The sequence below is a fragment of the Haemaphysalis longicornis genome, unplaced genomic scaffold (genome assembly GCF_048455015.1).
Source record: "Haemaphysalis longicornis isolate Haplotype H1 unplaced genomic scaffold, Haemaphysalis longicornis Haplotype H1 scaffold_3, whole genome shotgun sequence".
NCBI lineage: Eukaryota > Metazoa > Arthropoda > Arachnida > Ixodida > Ixodidae > Haemaphysalis > Haemaphysalis longicornis.
Window position 1 is genome coordinate 92,696,483 of NW_027526335.1, and position 16,958 is coordinate 92,713,440.

Here is a 16,958-nt window from a genome sequence, read left to right on the forward strand (position 1 = left end):
ATCGGTCAGGTCAACTCGCATTTCACTTTCTGCCAGAAATGACCCGAGCCGCGCTGAGCCGTCGGAGGCCCCTTTCAGCACGATTCGGTCTCGCGGCGGCCGGCGCCCGTCAGCGCAAGCGTTTTTCGTTCGTCCCGGTTCGTTCACCTTTGCGCTCCCAACCCCGGTGAAAAAGGTTGAGTACACACGAATCGTACGCCTTTCTATTCGACCGACCTTCGCCTCGAGGTGAGCGCGTTACACAAGGTATTTGCGGCCACCCCCGTAGACCCAAATAACTGCCTGTCTGTCTACTTCTTTTTTTCTCGTCTTGCCACACATCGGACAGGCGGTCCTTTAATTTCCATCCTCGTTGGAATACGCGGAACAAGTTTCAGATTTTTTTTCTCTCATTTTTCCAAGAACGTTCGTAAACGTCAGTGACGGGCCGGGAACGCAGAGAGCGTCGGCATATTTCTTCTTCGACCTTTGAACGAGCTTCCGCCATAAAAGCTTCTATCTAAAAAGCCAGACAATAGAACGATTTGCTTTTTTTCCTATTGGTACCATTCAAATGAGCGAAAAAGTTTTTGTCATTTTCTAAGCAAGCGCTGAGTCAGACAAGTTATTTTCACCCCACTCCTTTTTTTTTAGGGAGGGTCAGATGGAGAAGGATTAAAGGATAGGGATGCGGATAGCTCATGTTTCATCTGCACGGAACATATTTGAGTCGTAGGTTACCGTGTTTAACAGGACAGCGTCGAAAAAATCATGCACCCCTCCGTCTAACGACGACGATGGTTGAACGCGAAGCTTTCTCGTGATGGATTCTTTGGTTGGCCAACCCCACACTGCGAGTGTGTGCTACTCTGGAGGTACGCACCACCTTTCTAGAATACCCGCAGCAACTCTCGGGTGTGCACCCCGCAGGCCTAACGTTTGGGTTTGGGGTGTAAGGCGCGAATCGGTACCTGCTGCTTTACGTCCGCTTCGACCATGTCGAAATGGAGCAATCGCACAGACGCCGGATTCATAATGCGAGGGACTCAGGTTCGATTCCGGCCACGGATAGCGTTTTTACTGCGCAGTACGTCTCACCCCCCTCCCCTTCAATCCGGTGAAGCATGTTTTCTCTCCGCGCTCCGGGTCTCCTCCTCGCCACTGCTGACCCCTCTTTTACAACGGCTATCGCAACGATTATTCCCCTCACCACCACTGATGCCTCTTTCACAAGTTGCGCAGTCGGCTGACAGCGGCCGTAGCGCGTTAGATGTATACTGTAGGTGCGGCCGTTGCCGCCTCAAAGTCCACCTCGCCCACTATCTGCGGGTCCCTGCCGGTTGTAAGCAACTTGCCCGTTGGAACGCCGGCGTGAGCACACAATTCTTGTTTAGCTTGAAAGCCATTCCGAGCGAATTGTCGTGTCGGCGGCCGTCGTTGACCATCTGGTCATAGTTCTTCTGACGGAAGAATAATAATAGATGAAATCGAGGCTTCGACGGACTCATTGTTTTATTTTTCCTGCGGTCGGTGTCTTCTTCATGATGTTTTTTAATAATAACAGATCGTAGTCTGGTCGCATGTAGTGTTCTTCCTTCGCCGGTGTATTTTAGGCTTAATTAGACGCCCATACCCGGTTGCCGATTTAGGCGTGCACGGGTTGGGGGTGGATGAAGGGGGCATGTAGGCACAGCAGGGCTTAATGCCACTACCGATGACATACACGTTGTGGTGGTGGGAGATTTAAACGTCGGAGTCTTATCGCTCAATGCGCCCTGTCAGCTGTCCTCCGCAATGGAGCGGTTTGAGTCTGGGTTGGCGTGTTCCACAGACAATAAGATGCCTACGACTGGGCAGCGGAAGGGACACCCACGTGTGTGTCCGCTAGAATAAAGGTCGAGTTCTTCGAGGTGTTAACACGCTATGGAACGGACGTATGTCGTTCGCTTGGAGGAAGAAGAGCGGAAACTGAAGAAGCATCAGCCCGAACAGAAACGTGAATGAGTGCGAAAACAACGGAAAGCCGCTGCCGTTTCCGCCTCAAGTTCCAGCTGGTCGAGTAGCTGCGAATCCCTCCCTGATAAACAGCAACTGGCCAGCTCGGAACGCCGGCGTGGGCCGATATGATATCACTTGTTCAGCTTAAAGGGCTTTCAGAGCGACATGCTTGACAGTGTCTTTCACTTTTACGCATCCGCTCATGACCGGTTGCCGGTTTATGCGTGCACGGGTTGGGAGTGGAGGGACGGGAAGGGGGGGGGGGCACGCGCAGCTGTATGTTTCATGCTCTTGCTGATGACATGTCCATTGTGCTGGCGTGAGCTTTAAACGCGGCCGTCAAACAGCGCAATGCGACCGGTCCGGTGTCCTCATTGGTAGAGTGGATTGGGTTGGCGCGTTACACAAACAGTGAGGTGCCTACGACCTGGGGGGAAAAGAGACAGCTGTAGGTTTGTCCGCTCGGGTCCTTCAAATTTCAATTGGCTAGGAAGTATGCTCAGTCGTAAATCACAAACAAACGTGTTTTATTTCGTGCACTCCGTGGAAGGCCTGCAGCTTCACAGGTCATCCTTCTTCACAGAGTGGAAGGGCGCTATTTTTTTCTTTCGCTTCACCCACGATCATTCATAATCATAGTCAGAGAAAGTTGGCTTTCCTGCAGGGCGTACTGGCGTACAACGGCATCAGTGAGGACAATAAAGCTTCGCTTTAAAAGGTAGTAGAGTTGCAGTGAGTGAGATAGCAAACGCAGTGGCGTCATGGCGAACTCGCAGTTATTGGTGTGCAAGAGGAGCCATGTGCCAGTTTACCACGATAACTGACGTAGAGTGAACTTGAAGCCGCATCTGCGGTTTGCCTACCAAGCGTCGCATACTCAAGTTGTGCCTTAAACTTGTGTGTAGTATAAAATATCATCGATGGATAGAATTTCATGAAAGAGGCACCACTAATGAAACCCTCACAAAACTGCAGGAATGGAGTCCATGCAGCCGTCAGTAAGGTTTGAAACCGCCCCCCCACCACCACCACCACAGTAGAGTCATCCGTAAATTGCGTGTACAGTCGCATACAATTTCGCCTTCGAAAACAACATCCACACTATGTTCACCAAAATTGAGTTTTGGCAGAGTTTGACTTAAATCTCCCCCTCTCCAGATTTCTCAGCAAGAATGCGGAGGGTAAAGTTGGACCGGCAGACTCGCCTCTGTGACTGATATTGATCACGCCTAAGGTATACTAGACCAAAAATGTATGTATATAGTCGTGTCGTCATCTCTGCAGCACGAAAAAGAGTTACGCATGCAAAACTTTCTTTGATCGTGAAGTAAGAGCAACGGTACTGTATCGATCACAAAAGTCGTCACACGATTCTTGCAAGGGTGTGGCTTAGACGAGAAACTTCAAAAGCCTGTGCGTACGCCCGTACTCGCTGCGTTTGCGTCTGTGTGTGCGAGAGCGAATACCATACACCTACCTTCCACTGCCTCTTTTTCATATTGCTTTTATTTCGCACAACCTGCCAATCATCGTTACAGCGAAGCTGTTATAGTCCGATTCCCTGGTTTCTTTTTGCGTCCGGGGGGCGAGAAAGGCCGCTCTCCTCATCCTTTCTCCGGCACACCCTCTCCTTTCGGCATCCTGTTCGCCTCCTGCGCTTCACATTCTGATATTAGAAGGCGTACGTTGCCCCCGAGAAGATGACTTCCCAGCTATTCCTTTGTTTAAAAAAGTGAAGCCGACTTTAAGGAGATCGCTGTAAGCTTGGCATTTGTAAGCTGGCTTTCCCACATTATGGGCTGCACAGGGAAGCCTACTCACAATCCCGCTGAATGCTCCTCCAGGGCCCGACGGGCTATTTGAGCGGGAATGTGTGGCCAACTGTAACCCACAAACAGCTACGCTGGGCATACACCTTCACAGAGTAGAGTGGGACTAATATGTTTTAGTAGTGTCTATTATCCCGGCAACTGTGAAAAATTAACGTCAGAAATTTCTCACGGCAGTCGCCTCTCATTGGCCAAGCACGCTACGCGGAGATTATATGGGACAAATATTCCCTACAAAGGCGTGCTTGCAGGTGCTCATGTAGCGCTGTGGTATAGTATTTAACTTCAAACGAGAAGGCTCAGGCGCGAATCCGACAATGCGATGTTTTTTTTTTTTTTGTAAGCTTTCAAAATTTTTCGGTAATCGTGATTTTGTTAATACTTTTTTTACTCTGGTTCTTACTATATCAAAAGATAGTCGCACAGGATTTCTAGAATGGGTTGAATTACATTTAATATAGGTTGTGTTCTGTGTCGTTGGACTTGGTTAGGTAGTTTTGTTGCAGTTGGGCTCGATTTGGGTACGTTATGACGCATTCGGTTAGGTTACGCTAGGTTCGGTGAGGTTATGTTATGTTACGTTACGTTGGGACGTAATATTATTCAGCAGATTTTAGTCCAGCCCACTTTTTATGGAAACTGCCGTGAGAATTTCCCGGAAGTAATTCTCGCGGCTGCTGTGATAATAGACGCAGCCCATTTCTTTCCGCTGTCACCTGACGCAGTAAGCCATGCCGTTAACAAGTCTTACTTTCTAAATACCTCGGCTGTTGTCCGCCAATGGCGCAGGCGGTGGCGAGCAAGCTGCACCACACCGAGGTGCAGGTGGAGCAGCTTCTGGGCAAGGAGGACGGGCTGGACCACGTGCAGTTCGCCATCCGTGAGACGGGCCAGCGGGCGCGCACGCCGGAGCCCGAGCTCGAGGACTTCCTGGACGCCGAGTCGCTGCAGGAGAAGAAGATCAGCCCCGCCACCTTCTGCCGCGCCTTCCCCTTCCACGTCATGTTCGACCGGAGCCTGGCCGTCGTGCAGGCCGGAACGTCCGTCACCCGAGTGCTGCCCACCCTGGCGCAGGTTACTCTTCTCACCTGTTTCTTTTATGCTCGCCCCTTCTAGCCCGAGCGAACGTCAGAATTAAAAGTCCACCTACAACATTTTGTCACCGTTCCTTCGATTCCACGAAGGTGCACTTCATGTGTGAGTTCAAAAAAAAAAAAAGGAAAGGCATGGCAAAGTTTCTGTGGCGTCGAGAATGAAGCTCTGGCGGAAAATAGCGCCAAAATTTGAGTTGCAGCAATGTAAGGCGAAACTAAGACGCCAGCCTGGACGGTGAAAACGCTGTCGTGCATATTCTGCGACAATGTGACGCTATCTTTGCGCCATTTACCACAAATGTAAGCTCACATAGTCGCTGAACAATCACCGAAAGAAAATAATACACCCATAGGTGCGACAATCACGGATAGCAGGCGAAAATGAGGGTTACTTACGCGCTTGCGTCGAGGAATTAGGCGTTCTGTAGCTCAAATTAACAAAAAGGGGTGCCTTCCAGCAGGTGGCGGACATGAACCATAGGTGGATTATGCTCCTGGGTAAGAGTATGCATACAGACAAAGCGTTCGACAAATCAAGGGATAGGATGAGAAAGTCTGTAAATAGGTGATGAGATGCAAATATTTGGGAGCAAATTATGCATTTGACTGGCGGGGACTATGCAGGAGCTAAAAAAGTTGGCTGGTGAAAGGGTGGAGGACAAAACAATGGTTTTGTGTGCGCTGTGCCCTTGTTCGCAGGAGAACAGCCGCATCTCAGACTTCATGGAGCTGGTGCGCCCGCACATGGAGCTCACTTTCGACAACATCCTGGCGCACATCAACACGGTGTACGTTCTGCGCACCCGCGCCACGGCGGCGGCAGGAGGGGGCCAGTCCGGAGCGGCGGCGGCGCGCATGCGCCTCAAGGGCCAGATGCTGTACGTTCCCGAGACGGAGCTGATGCTGTTCCTGTGCTCGCCGAGCGTGCTCAACCTGGACGACCTGAACCGCCGGGGCCTGTACCTCAGCGACATCCCGCTGCACGACGCCACGCGCGACCTCGTGCTGCTCTCCGAGCAGTTCGAGGCAGAGTACAAGCTCACCAAGAACCTCGAGATACTCACGGACAAGCTGCAGCAGACATACCGGGAGCTCGAGGACGAGAAGAAGAAGACCGACCGGTGAGGACATCCTCTCTCTCTGCAGCTATAACCGGGAATTGTAAACGCTGTGGCCCCAGCATTCTGCGCGGGAAATAAAACCTCGTCCCGTTTTACGTTTACCTGGTAGTTGATAAAGAGGACCTGCATTCTCGGGATAACGAGAGAGATTCGAGCTGCAGAGGACGTTGTCAGTCAAGTACTTAAGTCGTCGCGCTGCGAAGAGCCACAATTCCGATGGGCGAGCGGCTGTATACTACATACATCCGCTTCCGTACCACTTGAAACAAATATGCTGCCATATTTCGCACTCGTTCGATGGGCAAGCAAGAAATGCCATCGTACTTTTATCGGGTTCTCGTCAAAACAACACAGGTGTGCGTGTGGGGCCACGTTTTTGTGGACGTTTCCGCCCCGGACGTAGGATCAGTATCTCTTTTTTAGTCCCATAGTTCACTAACATAAGAAGTGAAATAAGGAGAGATGCGATTACGGTCGACACATGGTACAATACGATCACGCGGCATGTTTCGGATTGTGGCTGTGAAGCTTCCGTTGTCTAGTTAAGAGTTTTTTGTTTCTCCCTTTCCTTCAAGGCTTCTGTACTCCATCCTCCCGCCATCCGTGGCCAACGAGCTCCGGCACCACCGGCCAGTGGCGGCCAAGAAGTACGACTGCGTCACGATCCTCTTCAGCGGGATCGTGGGCTTCAGCGCGTACTGCGCCCAGCACTCGGACTCCAAGGGGGCCATGAAGATCGTCAAGCTCCTCAACGACATCTACACCACTTTCGACGTGCTCACCGATCCCAAGAAGAACCCCAACGTGTACAAGGTGAGTGCACCTGTCCAAATCGTACCAGACATGCGCACTTTCAGCTTCCACGACGTGATTTTTACCTCTCGGCCTGCATGCGACAGCAATATATGGACGCAGAGTATACCGGTATTTACGCGAAAACGTTCACGTAATTGGCTATAGGTGTGCGAAAGCGCGCACTCAGCTGGCGTACCAAAAAGCCGTGCCCGCAAAGCACCTGTCTCTTCCACGGGAACTGACGCCGGTGGAAACACCGGCCGTGTACGAACAACCGTGACGGAAAGGGGAATCGAATTACGCGCGGTGACAGACAAGTGACTTAATCACTACTTTACGCTGACACCACCGAAATCGTACAGTTACCGGCTCTAGTATGAACGAAAGTGTGCCAAGAGGACAAATAAAACACGAGGGAAAGGCCCGAGGTGCTGTGCGGGTGATTGAGCGCTGTCTCGCGGGCAATTCACTAGATGGCGCAAGTTGGCCTAAGGAAGGTGAAACGCATTGTATGATAAAAGTGCATGGCCGGCGCCACTGTCGGCCCTATATATGGAGTGTTGATAATGTGGGCTCCAACGAGCTAGCCAACACCGCTTTGCAGCACCCCTCCGTGACAAGAACGTAACCAAAATAAGAGAATTTTAGCTTACCGTGTGTACGTGTTACTGTGGGTACCGTGCGTACCGGGACCTGACTGCGCATGCATGCGCTCACACCTCACTGGTACGAATGCGAGGGACCGGAGAGGCGGCGGCCCGTCAGCGGAACAAATATGCCACCCTACCGTAACGAATTTGTCCAGCCGGGCACAGGTACACACTGTACGCACGGTATGATAATAGTCTTTATAAACGCTTTCGCGTTCTCATCTCATAAGAATATGCGTAGGTGTCCTCTTGTAGTTTTTGCTTATTTATCCCAGTACAAAGAATAGGAAAGCAGCGGTGGGAAGTTTTCGGGAGAAGCGTTCATCCTGCAAAGGACGTAGAATTATAATTATTATTATTATGATGGTAATGATGTCCATCACCATGCTGGTGATTATTATGATGATGATGATACATACATACATACATACATACATACATACATACATACATGCATGCATGCATGCATGCATGCATGCATGCATACATACATACATACATACATACATACATATATACATACATACATACATGCATGCATGCATGCATGCATGCATACATACATACACACATACATACGCACATACATACATACATACATACATACATACATACATACATACATACATACATACATCCTTCTAATTATCTCTGCCTCATGGTTGGGATCTGGGGTCACAACTTGGCCTAAGTAGATATATTCGCTTACCACTTCCACTGCCTCGCCACCTATCTCAAACCGCTGTGCTGTCCCGAGGTTATTGATCATTACTTTAGTTTTCTGCGTATTAATTTTCAGGCCCACGGTTCTACTTTGTTCGTCCAGTGCGGAAAGCTTGCTTTGCAATTCGTTCCCCAAGTTACTTAGCAAGGCAACGTCATCAGCAAATCTAAGGTTACTGAGGTATTCTCCATTAACCCTTACTCCCACCTGTTCCCAATCCAACGTTCTGAATACTTCTTGTAAACATGCTGTGAATAACATTGGAGAGATTGTGTCTCCTTGTCTGACACCCTTCCTTATAGGTATTTTACTGCTCTCCTTATGGAGGATGATGGTAGCTGTGGATCCATTGTAGACATCCTCTAGTATTCTTATATAATGCTCATCTGCCCCCTGGTTCCGTAATGCCTGAATGACTGCTAAGGTTTCGACCGAGTCAAATGCTTTCGTATAATCTATGAAGGCTATATATAGGGGTTCAGTATACTCAGCGCACTTCTCTATCACCTGATTGATCGTGTGAATATGGTCCATTGTTGAATAACCTTTACGGAATCCTGCTTGTTCTTTAGGTTGACTGAAATCTAAGGTTGCAGAAATTCTGTTAGCGATTACCTTGGTAAGTATCTTGTAGACGACTGACAGTAAGCTGATCGGCCTGTAATTTTTCAAATGCTTCATGTCGCCTTTCTTATGGATTAGGATGATGTTCGCGTTCTTCCAAGATTCCGGTACACTTGCGGTCATTAGGCAGAATTGGGTGGGGTGCATATGGCAGACATTCTCAGATAATGAATAGCAGCCTACCATTGTCGCTGAAGAAGAAAGTGTATGACAGCTGCATCTTACCGATACTCTCTTACGGGGCAGATACCTGGAGGCTCACTAAGAGGGTTCAACTTAAATTGAGAACGACTCAGCGTGCAATGGAGAGGAAAAGGATAGGTGTAACATTAAGGGACAAGAAGAGAGCGGAGTGGGCCAGGGAACAAACACGTGTTAAGGACATATAAGTAGAGATTAAGAAAAAGAAATGGACGTGGGCAGGGCATGTAATGCGAAGGCAAGATAACCGCTGGTCATTAAGGGTAACAGATTGGATCCCTCGAGAAGGCAAGCGTTGCAGGGGCCGGCAGAAAGTTAGATGGGCAGATGAGATCAAGAAGTCTGCGGGGATACATTGGTCAGAGTTGGCACAGGACCGAGGTAATTGGAGAATAATGGGAGAGGTCTTTGCCCTGCAGTGGGCGTAGATAGGCTGATGATGATGATGATGATGATACAGCATACATACATACATACATACATACGCACATACATACATACATACATACAACATACATACATACATGCATGCATGCAAGCATACATACATACATACATATATACATACGTACATACATACATGCATGCATGCAAGCACACATGCATAGATACATACATACATACGCACATACATACATACATACATACATGCATGCATGCAAGCATACATGCATACGCACATACATACATACATACATACATACATACATACATACATACATACATACATACATACATACATACATACATACATACATACATACATACATGCATGCATGCATGCATACATACATACATACATACATACATACAACTTTATTTCCCGATGAGGAAGAGGAGGGTGAAGGGGATAGACTAATTGTTGTCAAAGTGGATTTTTACAATCGTTTATTTATGGTGCACGTATACAGCACTCTACGCCACGGAGTAAGCGACAGGAGCCCGGGATGCATCGCCAATGTTTCCAGCGTGCACCGCGGCGGCCTTACACCGCGGGTATGTTTAACGCGGCACGTGGTCGCAGGTGGAGACCATCGGGGACAAATACATGGCGGTGAGCGGTTTGCCGGAGCCGTGCGAGAGCCACGCCCGGTGTATCGGCCGCCTGGCGCTCGACATCATGGACCTCTGCAAGCAGGTCAAGATGAACGACGACCAGAGCGTGGTGAGATGTCGACAGCACTCCAGATGCCGTCTTGAGAAGCATTGCGCCAGCCCTCAATTTTTCCCTGATTTTGTCTCAGTTTTACCTTCAACTTTCTTTTTTTTTCCTTCTCCTAATTCAAAATTCTGACACTGAGCTAACATAAAACCACACCTTATTCTTATGTGCGAAATTTGAGGTCCCGAAAAGAAAACATTTTAAGCATTTCTACAACAAACACATTCCTTTCATCCCAGTTTACTCCTAGTCTTTGTTGAAATTTCCTCCGTCTCTAGTTTTCTAGAAGAAGCAACGCTCTTAAACAAGCTCTAAATGTCTTAAAAACAATGACTGAACACAAGTAAACGTACAACCTTCTGTTTGACGCATGCTGGCATTTGTTGCTTATGTGCCATAAAACCCAACCCAACCCAACGCAACACAACACAACACAAAATTATTACTTTTTCTTTTTATTTATTTTACTATTGGATTATGTTAGAAATGATGGTATTTTAGCACGAAAGTGTTTTATTCCTGGATACACAAAATTTCACTCACGTCATATCTGTCATGAGAGGGACGCCAGTACAACGAAGCAAGCGGCCTTTAAGGAGTGCACCCCTGCACGCAGCGTCCTCTTGCGGGGAGGCAACCTTTAGTACTAAAGAGTACGTTATACTTAGGGTTGTTCGTGTTCGGGTTTTATATTTTAAGACGAGAGGGTTTTATGCCGGGATACGCCAAGATTTCATTGAAGTCATTTCCGTCACGGAAGTGACGCCATTGCACCTTTTTCGAAGCGACCCTCCAGCATGACGTCGCTCGCTAAGCGCACCCACAAGACAGCCACCGACCCGCAAATTATGCTCAGCTGCAGATTTCGCTGCACATGTTACTTTCGTGTTTTACTGATTGCAGTGACAAAGGAAGCAACCACAGTTTTTTTTGTCTGATTCTGTACCTCACCTCGTTAACGGCCCGATCGGCCAGCAGTAACCTGCAAATAAATAAAAAATAAACCCTTTCATACTGAAACACGCCGATGCAATTTATTTCTCGTTAGTTTTATTCGCCTCTAAATATTTCTGCATAAAGTCGAGCCCGCTTATAACAAACACATCGGGAAACTGAAATCAGTTCGTTATATCCGATTTTCGCTATATCGGGACACAAAATCTATGTATACAAATGGCAACTGGAAACGAAGATTTGGTCGTTATAGCCGCTATTTTGTTAAAACCAGGTTCGCTATAAGTGGTCTGTACTGTATACGAAAACCACAACAACTTGCTCTCCGGAGTTCACCAAGCCTCTCGACCTGTCATTGCACTTCGGATGCCTTCCACGCTGTGCGTTCATGCTCGTTTGAGAATGTGGTACTGATGATTTAGGAAGTTCAGCAAGCTGGGGTGCTTTCACAGTGCATTGTGAAACGCGAAAGGGGAACATGAAACGAGAAGGGGGAAAGATTTTCATGACGTAAAGCGCTCATCCATGTCTGTAGCCATATGCGTTCTTTCGCACTTAGTAAACATGCACGATATATTTATCACAGCACAGACCACCCTGTTTATTAAAATCGTTTGTCTGGCCTTATTACTCGTTGAATTTACTTCATTCAACGCACCTATTGATCACTCACGCCCCTTGTAGCAAAGAATTAACTTGGCACGTCAAATGTGGAATACGCCTCAACGATTCGCCGTAAACTCTATTTGAGTGCGCTCTATTTGAGTTCAGTCGTTATATTTGGGCACTTCGTGACGCCTGACGTGGATGTGTAGAGTGGGAATAGGGTGAGGACAAGGTAGCTCGGACGTTGCTGTATACCGAGATCTAGATATGCTGCTGTTAGGACACATGAGATGTGTTCTGTGCCTCATACGTGTGTGCTCGTATACCTTTGGCGTACGCAGCAAGTGACCATCGGCATCCACTCCGGAGAGGTGGTGACGGGAGTGATCGGCAAGCGCATGCCGCGTTACTGCCTCTTCGGCAACACCGTCAACCTCACCAGCCGGACGGAGACCACGGGGGACAAGGGGCGCATCAACGTCTCCGAGGACGCCTACCGGTTCGTAAATCAACATACCGATTTTTTTTTTTTTTTTTTAGAGCGAATGGTCTCTGTTCCCAGAGGCTCAGCTGCGCGTTTGGAAAGGTGCGGCCCGAAACGGCTAAAATGTTTATGTTCAAGTTAGAGAAAAGTCTGAATATTTACTATGATGTTACATGCAAACACCTAAATTGGGACATGTTTAAGTTACTAGTTGCGTTATGTCATCTTGCTACAGTAGCTTGTTTCTAAACACTCAAAGGCTACAGCTGTAGATTTTTTATCTGGGTCCATGCTCGATCCGCATAGTGATGATTTAAATGAGAAAAATTCAGCACCATATTTAAGGCAGTAGTATGACAAGGACCGCAACGCTCCTTTTTTAGAATTTACACCAAAATTTCACTTCAAATTATTCAGTGCAGGTGGCTCACATGTCATCTTTGCCTGCTGTAATCATTTAGGTATGCCTGCTGATAATTTGAAAGACGATGTGCATAAAATGTTTAGTGCTTGACACATTTCTTCAGCAGAAAAAATTCCTTTTCTTTTACCCTCCCAGTTATATGTATGGGAGACGATGTTACTTGCTAATAATTTCATTAATAATACAAAAATAGACGCGACTTGGTGATTAAGCTCAAGGGGTGGTAGAGGCGATCCCCTCTCCTTTCAGTCTGCAATGGTTCTATGCCGGAAGCGACGGCTTCAGGAGAACAGTATATAAGGGAGGACTCAACGTTTGTGAATCTTTGTACGGTATAACCATATTGTGCTAGCCCACACCGCACTTGTATTTCATTATTGAAGAGTGGTCTAAAAGCATCCGCGCATGATTTGAAATGTCCACTAGTGTCGCACGTTCTGCAGTAGGTGCCTGTACTGTGCACTCATTGCCAGATTAGAAACGGTTGTTCCATTCTGTGTCCAGATGCCTTCAGCAGCCGCAGAACGCGGACCCAACGTTCAAGTTCGACTACCGCGGTCCTATATCGATGAAGGGAAAGAAGGAGCCGATGAAGGTTTGGTTCCTGTCCCGGAACAACGCCGACGCCAAAGCAGCGTAACGGTCGCCGCCTCATCGCCACCGCACCACTGCAGCGTCGCCATGACGCGCGTCTCCCGAAGGAACTGTTACGCGCAGGAGGCTTTACACACAGACTTGAACTGTGTCCAGCCCCTGCGATTCATTTTTATCGCCGCTGTTTCTGTCGTCCGTTCCAGCTAACTCCCCGAAACGAACCGTCACTGCTGTCACATCACCTAGCCATGCTTATCTGGGATCCTTAGAGCTTGTCTTTTTGTGGCACTAATCACTTGCACACCGAGTAAGGACCATATCGTGTTGCTTCGTTAATTTCGACCCTATCTTTGTTTCCTTTTATATGGAATCACAGCGTATGCGCACTTTTTGAAGCGCGAAGTGGTGGGTGTGGTTTTAGTGAAGTTGTTTTGCGTCATGTGTCGCCTTTTCCTCGCCACTCCTGAAAGCCCACAACGCCAAGCTCCCTGTCTCCGGGCACAGCATCCAGATTGTCGATTGCCCTCATGTTCAGCTGCACTCACTCATCAACTCCTGCCAGGGGGGCAACGTCTACGAGCTTGATTAGGCATATTTTAGCGATCTTCCATCTGAATCATTGACTAGCTGCATTAGCTCATGCACTGCGGTGCGCTTGACTTCATTAGTTTTTAGATTTTGCCTACGCGAAAGCCTATGTTTCGCCTGTGTTAGTTCACCTCTCTACTATGCTCACAGAAAAAGCACAAACTAAAACAAAGGCCAAAAACGCGTATATTTCGCTTCTAACATAAAGAAACTCGTGGCCATTTCGAAGCTATAGTCGGCAATCTGCTTTGGCGAATCTTGTGACTGATGCGGATAACACTACGTGAAGTAAGGATTTAAATTTCATTAAAGTTTAGTATTCGTTATATTCCGCGAAGGTATAACGTATTGGGAGGAATACAAGTGAAGGCGATTACAACAAGAAGGAAAACGCACATTGTTATAGGTTTCCGCCGAGTACGGCTATTCGGCAAGAGAATAAACGTCCTGATTTCAACCGCTCTCTCTTCTGAGCAATGTCCAAACTACCTGCAGTCTTTGCACAGAGAGAAATAAATAGGAGGCTAAATATACGAAATCAAGACCATGTCTTGAAACATTACCTCTATTTTTTTTTATTAACAAGTGTTATCGCCTTAATACAGGCATTGCGTAAGCGCTAGTTTTGCGGCTAAGGAGCTTATAACTAACAAATAAGCGCAAGCCACCTGTCAATCATGGTATGCGCGACATCGAGAAGGACAGTTGCCCAGGGGGCTTGCTTTACTTTTCCCAAGCCAAAAACCGGCTAATTGTTGTGTCAAGCGGAAGTCATTGTTGTACATACAACCTTAGACTCAAGGAAACATACGCATTTGTACCTGCTTCGTGTAATTTGTTTTGCCGCACGCACATTTGCACATCACTTGGTCAGACGAGCGGCCTCACGTGAGAGGAAGGTCAGATTGTGTCGTGGAAACATATTCATCTTGTTGCAGTTGTGCACATCTCACTGTGAAATGTACATACAATTGTATGAGAAGAAAATAAAACGTTGCCAAACAAGCGTTGCCACGTATTGCGTCATTGCCGAACCTTTTTGCAAGTGTATTTCGGTTATCTCTATTGAATGGATCCGGAAAACAGGAACATCCCGACATAACGACATGCTTCGTAAGTTCGTTTCGACTACTATATGCTTTCAAAACCAGCAAGGTTCGGTAGTGACGGACCGTGTTATAACAAACGTTGCTTACAGTAGGCAAATTATGCGGTGTAATTTGGTTTATAGCATAATGGACTTTGTGGAGCTGGATTTCAGTCATTTGGCCCAAATCGTTAACACAAGCAAAAAAAAAAAAAAAAACTAGCTGTTATATAAAAAATCCAGCGTTCGAGCCTGGAATCTTAGACAGCAGTGGGAATTCTATTGAGCATTTTATTTTCATGTGTTTTCTATCAAGTCCAGGTGCTCAGCACAGTTATTATCAACATTCTTTTAGAAGAAACAAAATACATTTCATTCGATGACCAACAAAAAATCGTGAGAAGTGAGGCATTTCTGTGACTGTCTTGTTTGCTGGGTTTTAAATACGATACCTCAGGGATCAATACGGGCCTTCTGCGCCTGTTTCGGAAGATAGCACTGAAAAGGGAAACTGGCAGTAAAACTGCCAGGTTGCCTGAACACTGAACCGATACTGAACCGATCGGGATTACAGAAGGGTAGGCTGTATAGCTGCGGGGCGGCTTCTAGCTGTTCTTGAGTTACATAAATTCAATAATAATACATATAAGACAAAGATGGGGTAGGGGGTTGGGGGGGGGGTGGGGGGGGGGGGGGGACTTTGCAGTTTAGTCAAGCGATGGCTTGAGAAAACGGATATTATAACGTGTTGCATGGAGAGTCCATGGGGAAGGCGACGCCACCCCACCCTTCAGATCCGCTGTTGTCATACCTTTGGTTTGAGTCCATACCCACTTGGGGGAGTGGCTAGGATCGGGATCTTTGTGGGGGTAATGTGCCCGCTTCGGAAAAAAAAAAAAAATTGGATGAAGAAAAAGGGTCAATTATTAGAATCAGAAGAAAAGTTCGCACGATGTGTGAAGTTCGAATAAAAGTAAAGCCCTTTTTGTACTGCGCAAATAAACTCTGGAAGAGCAGCTAACAGTTTAGGCGCCTGGTAGCTCAGACACGTCTGCGTGGACGGCTGTATCTCCGTGAGTGGACCACAGCGATACGGCACCAAACAAAAGTAAGAGCAGCATAGAAAGGGTATACAAGACCGAGTCTGTGAATTCGCTCGGCAAGGTACCTTCTTCTCATTAGTGAAAAACCATGGCATTGTAAGAAGAAATGCTTTATCCTTTTATGTTTATCAGAATAAAGAGCAGAGACAGGGGAGGATGCAGGTGAGACCACCTCGGTGCAAATAGAAGTTGAGCTGTGGAACTCTACAACATAAGCTGGTTAGAGTAACCTCGCACTGGTGAGATTAACAGAAGCGGGAGTTGTACCTATATGCCACCGAATGTGCTAGTCGTCAACGCAGCTGATAAGCTTCTCCTGCACTCTGGCCGGACGTTGATATTGACGCAACATTGCTCTGGCTCGTATACATGAAAATGGGCAGACGTCAATCGGACGGCCATATAACGATGAGCTCGCCGTAGATTCTGCAACTTCATTCAGCCATAATTCCTTATAAACGGAGACCCATGTGAGGCAGATGTCTCTTTAGTGGGGAGGTGCAGGAAATCGAATGCGTGAAGAAGTGCTGAATTTTGGGTGATATCAAAGCGGTACAAACAGCAAAGAATATGATATAATCACGGTGTTTACTATCTGAGGGGGTAATTTTTTCAATGCCAGAACTCGGCATGGAAAAATGGAGTAAAGGCAGGTAAGTGGATCCGCTAGTGGGGTGCACGCACAATCAGCAAAAGAAAAATGAAAAATAGTTGGTTACGGCAGCTGGGTCACGCATACGTTATTGCGTCGCTTTTAGCGAAGCGCAACACGTTGCAAGCGTTAAGAACGAATATTTTTCTCTCCCTGTAGCAGGAAAGCTTGGTTTGCGGTTACTAAATACGTCGTCAACGTTGAGGCAAAAACTTGCTAACACTTTTGAACAACTCTATGCAATGTATGACAAACGAAACCGAAACCTTAAAACGTAGTGCAAAATTGC

General features: G+C 47.3%; 1 protein-coding gene across 1 annotated transcript in view; it reads left to right on the forward strand.

The window, feature by feature from the left end:
- Gycbeta100b (guanylate cyclase soluble subunit beta-1-like) overlaps positions 1-14,838 on the forward strand; it is a 56,114-nt gene extending 41,276 nt beyond the window's left edge. The window contains exons 5-10 of the mRNA XM_077703824.1: positions 4,596-4,880; positions 5,600-6,021; positions 6,597-6,834; positions 10,040-10,180; positions 12,079-12,236; positions 13,150-14,838. Coding sequence (XP_077559950.1) covers positions 4,596-4,880; positions 5,600-6,021; positions 6,597-6,834; positions 10,040-10,180; positions 12,079-12,236; positions 13,150-13,285 — 1,380 coding nt within the window. The 3' untranslated portion in view covers positions 13,286-14,838. The remainder of the gene's footprint in view (positions 1-4,595; positions 4,881-5,599; positions 6,022-6,596; positions 6,835-10,039; positions 10,181-12,078; positions 12,237-13,149) is intronic.
- Positions 14,839-16,958: the final 2,120 nt, after the last annotated feature.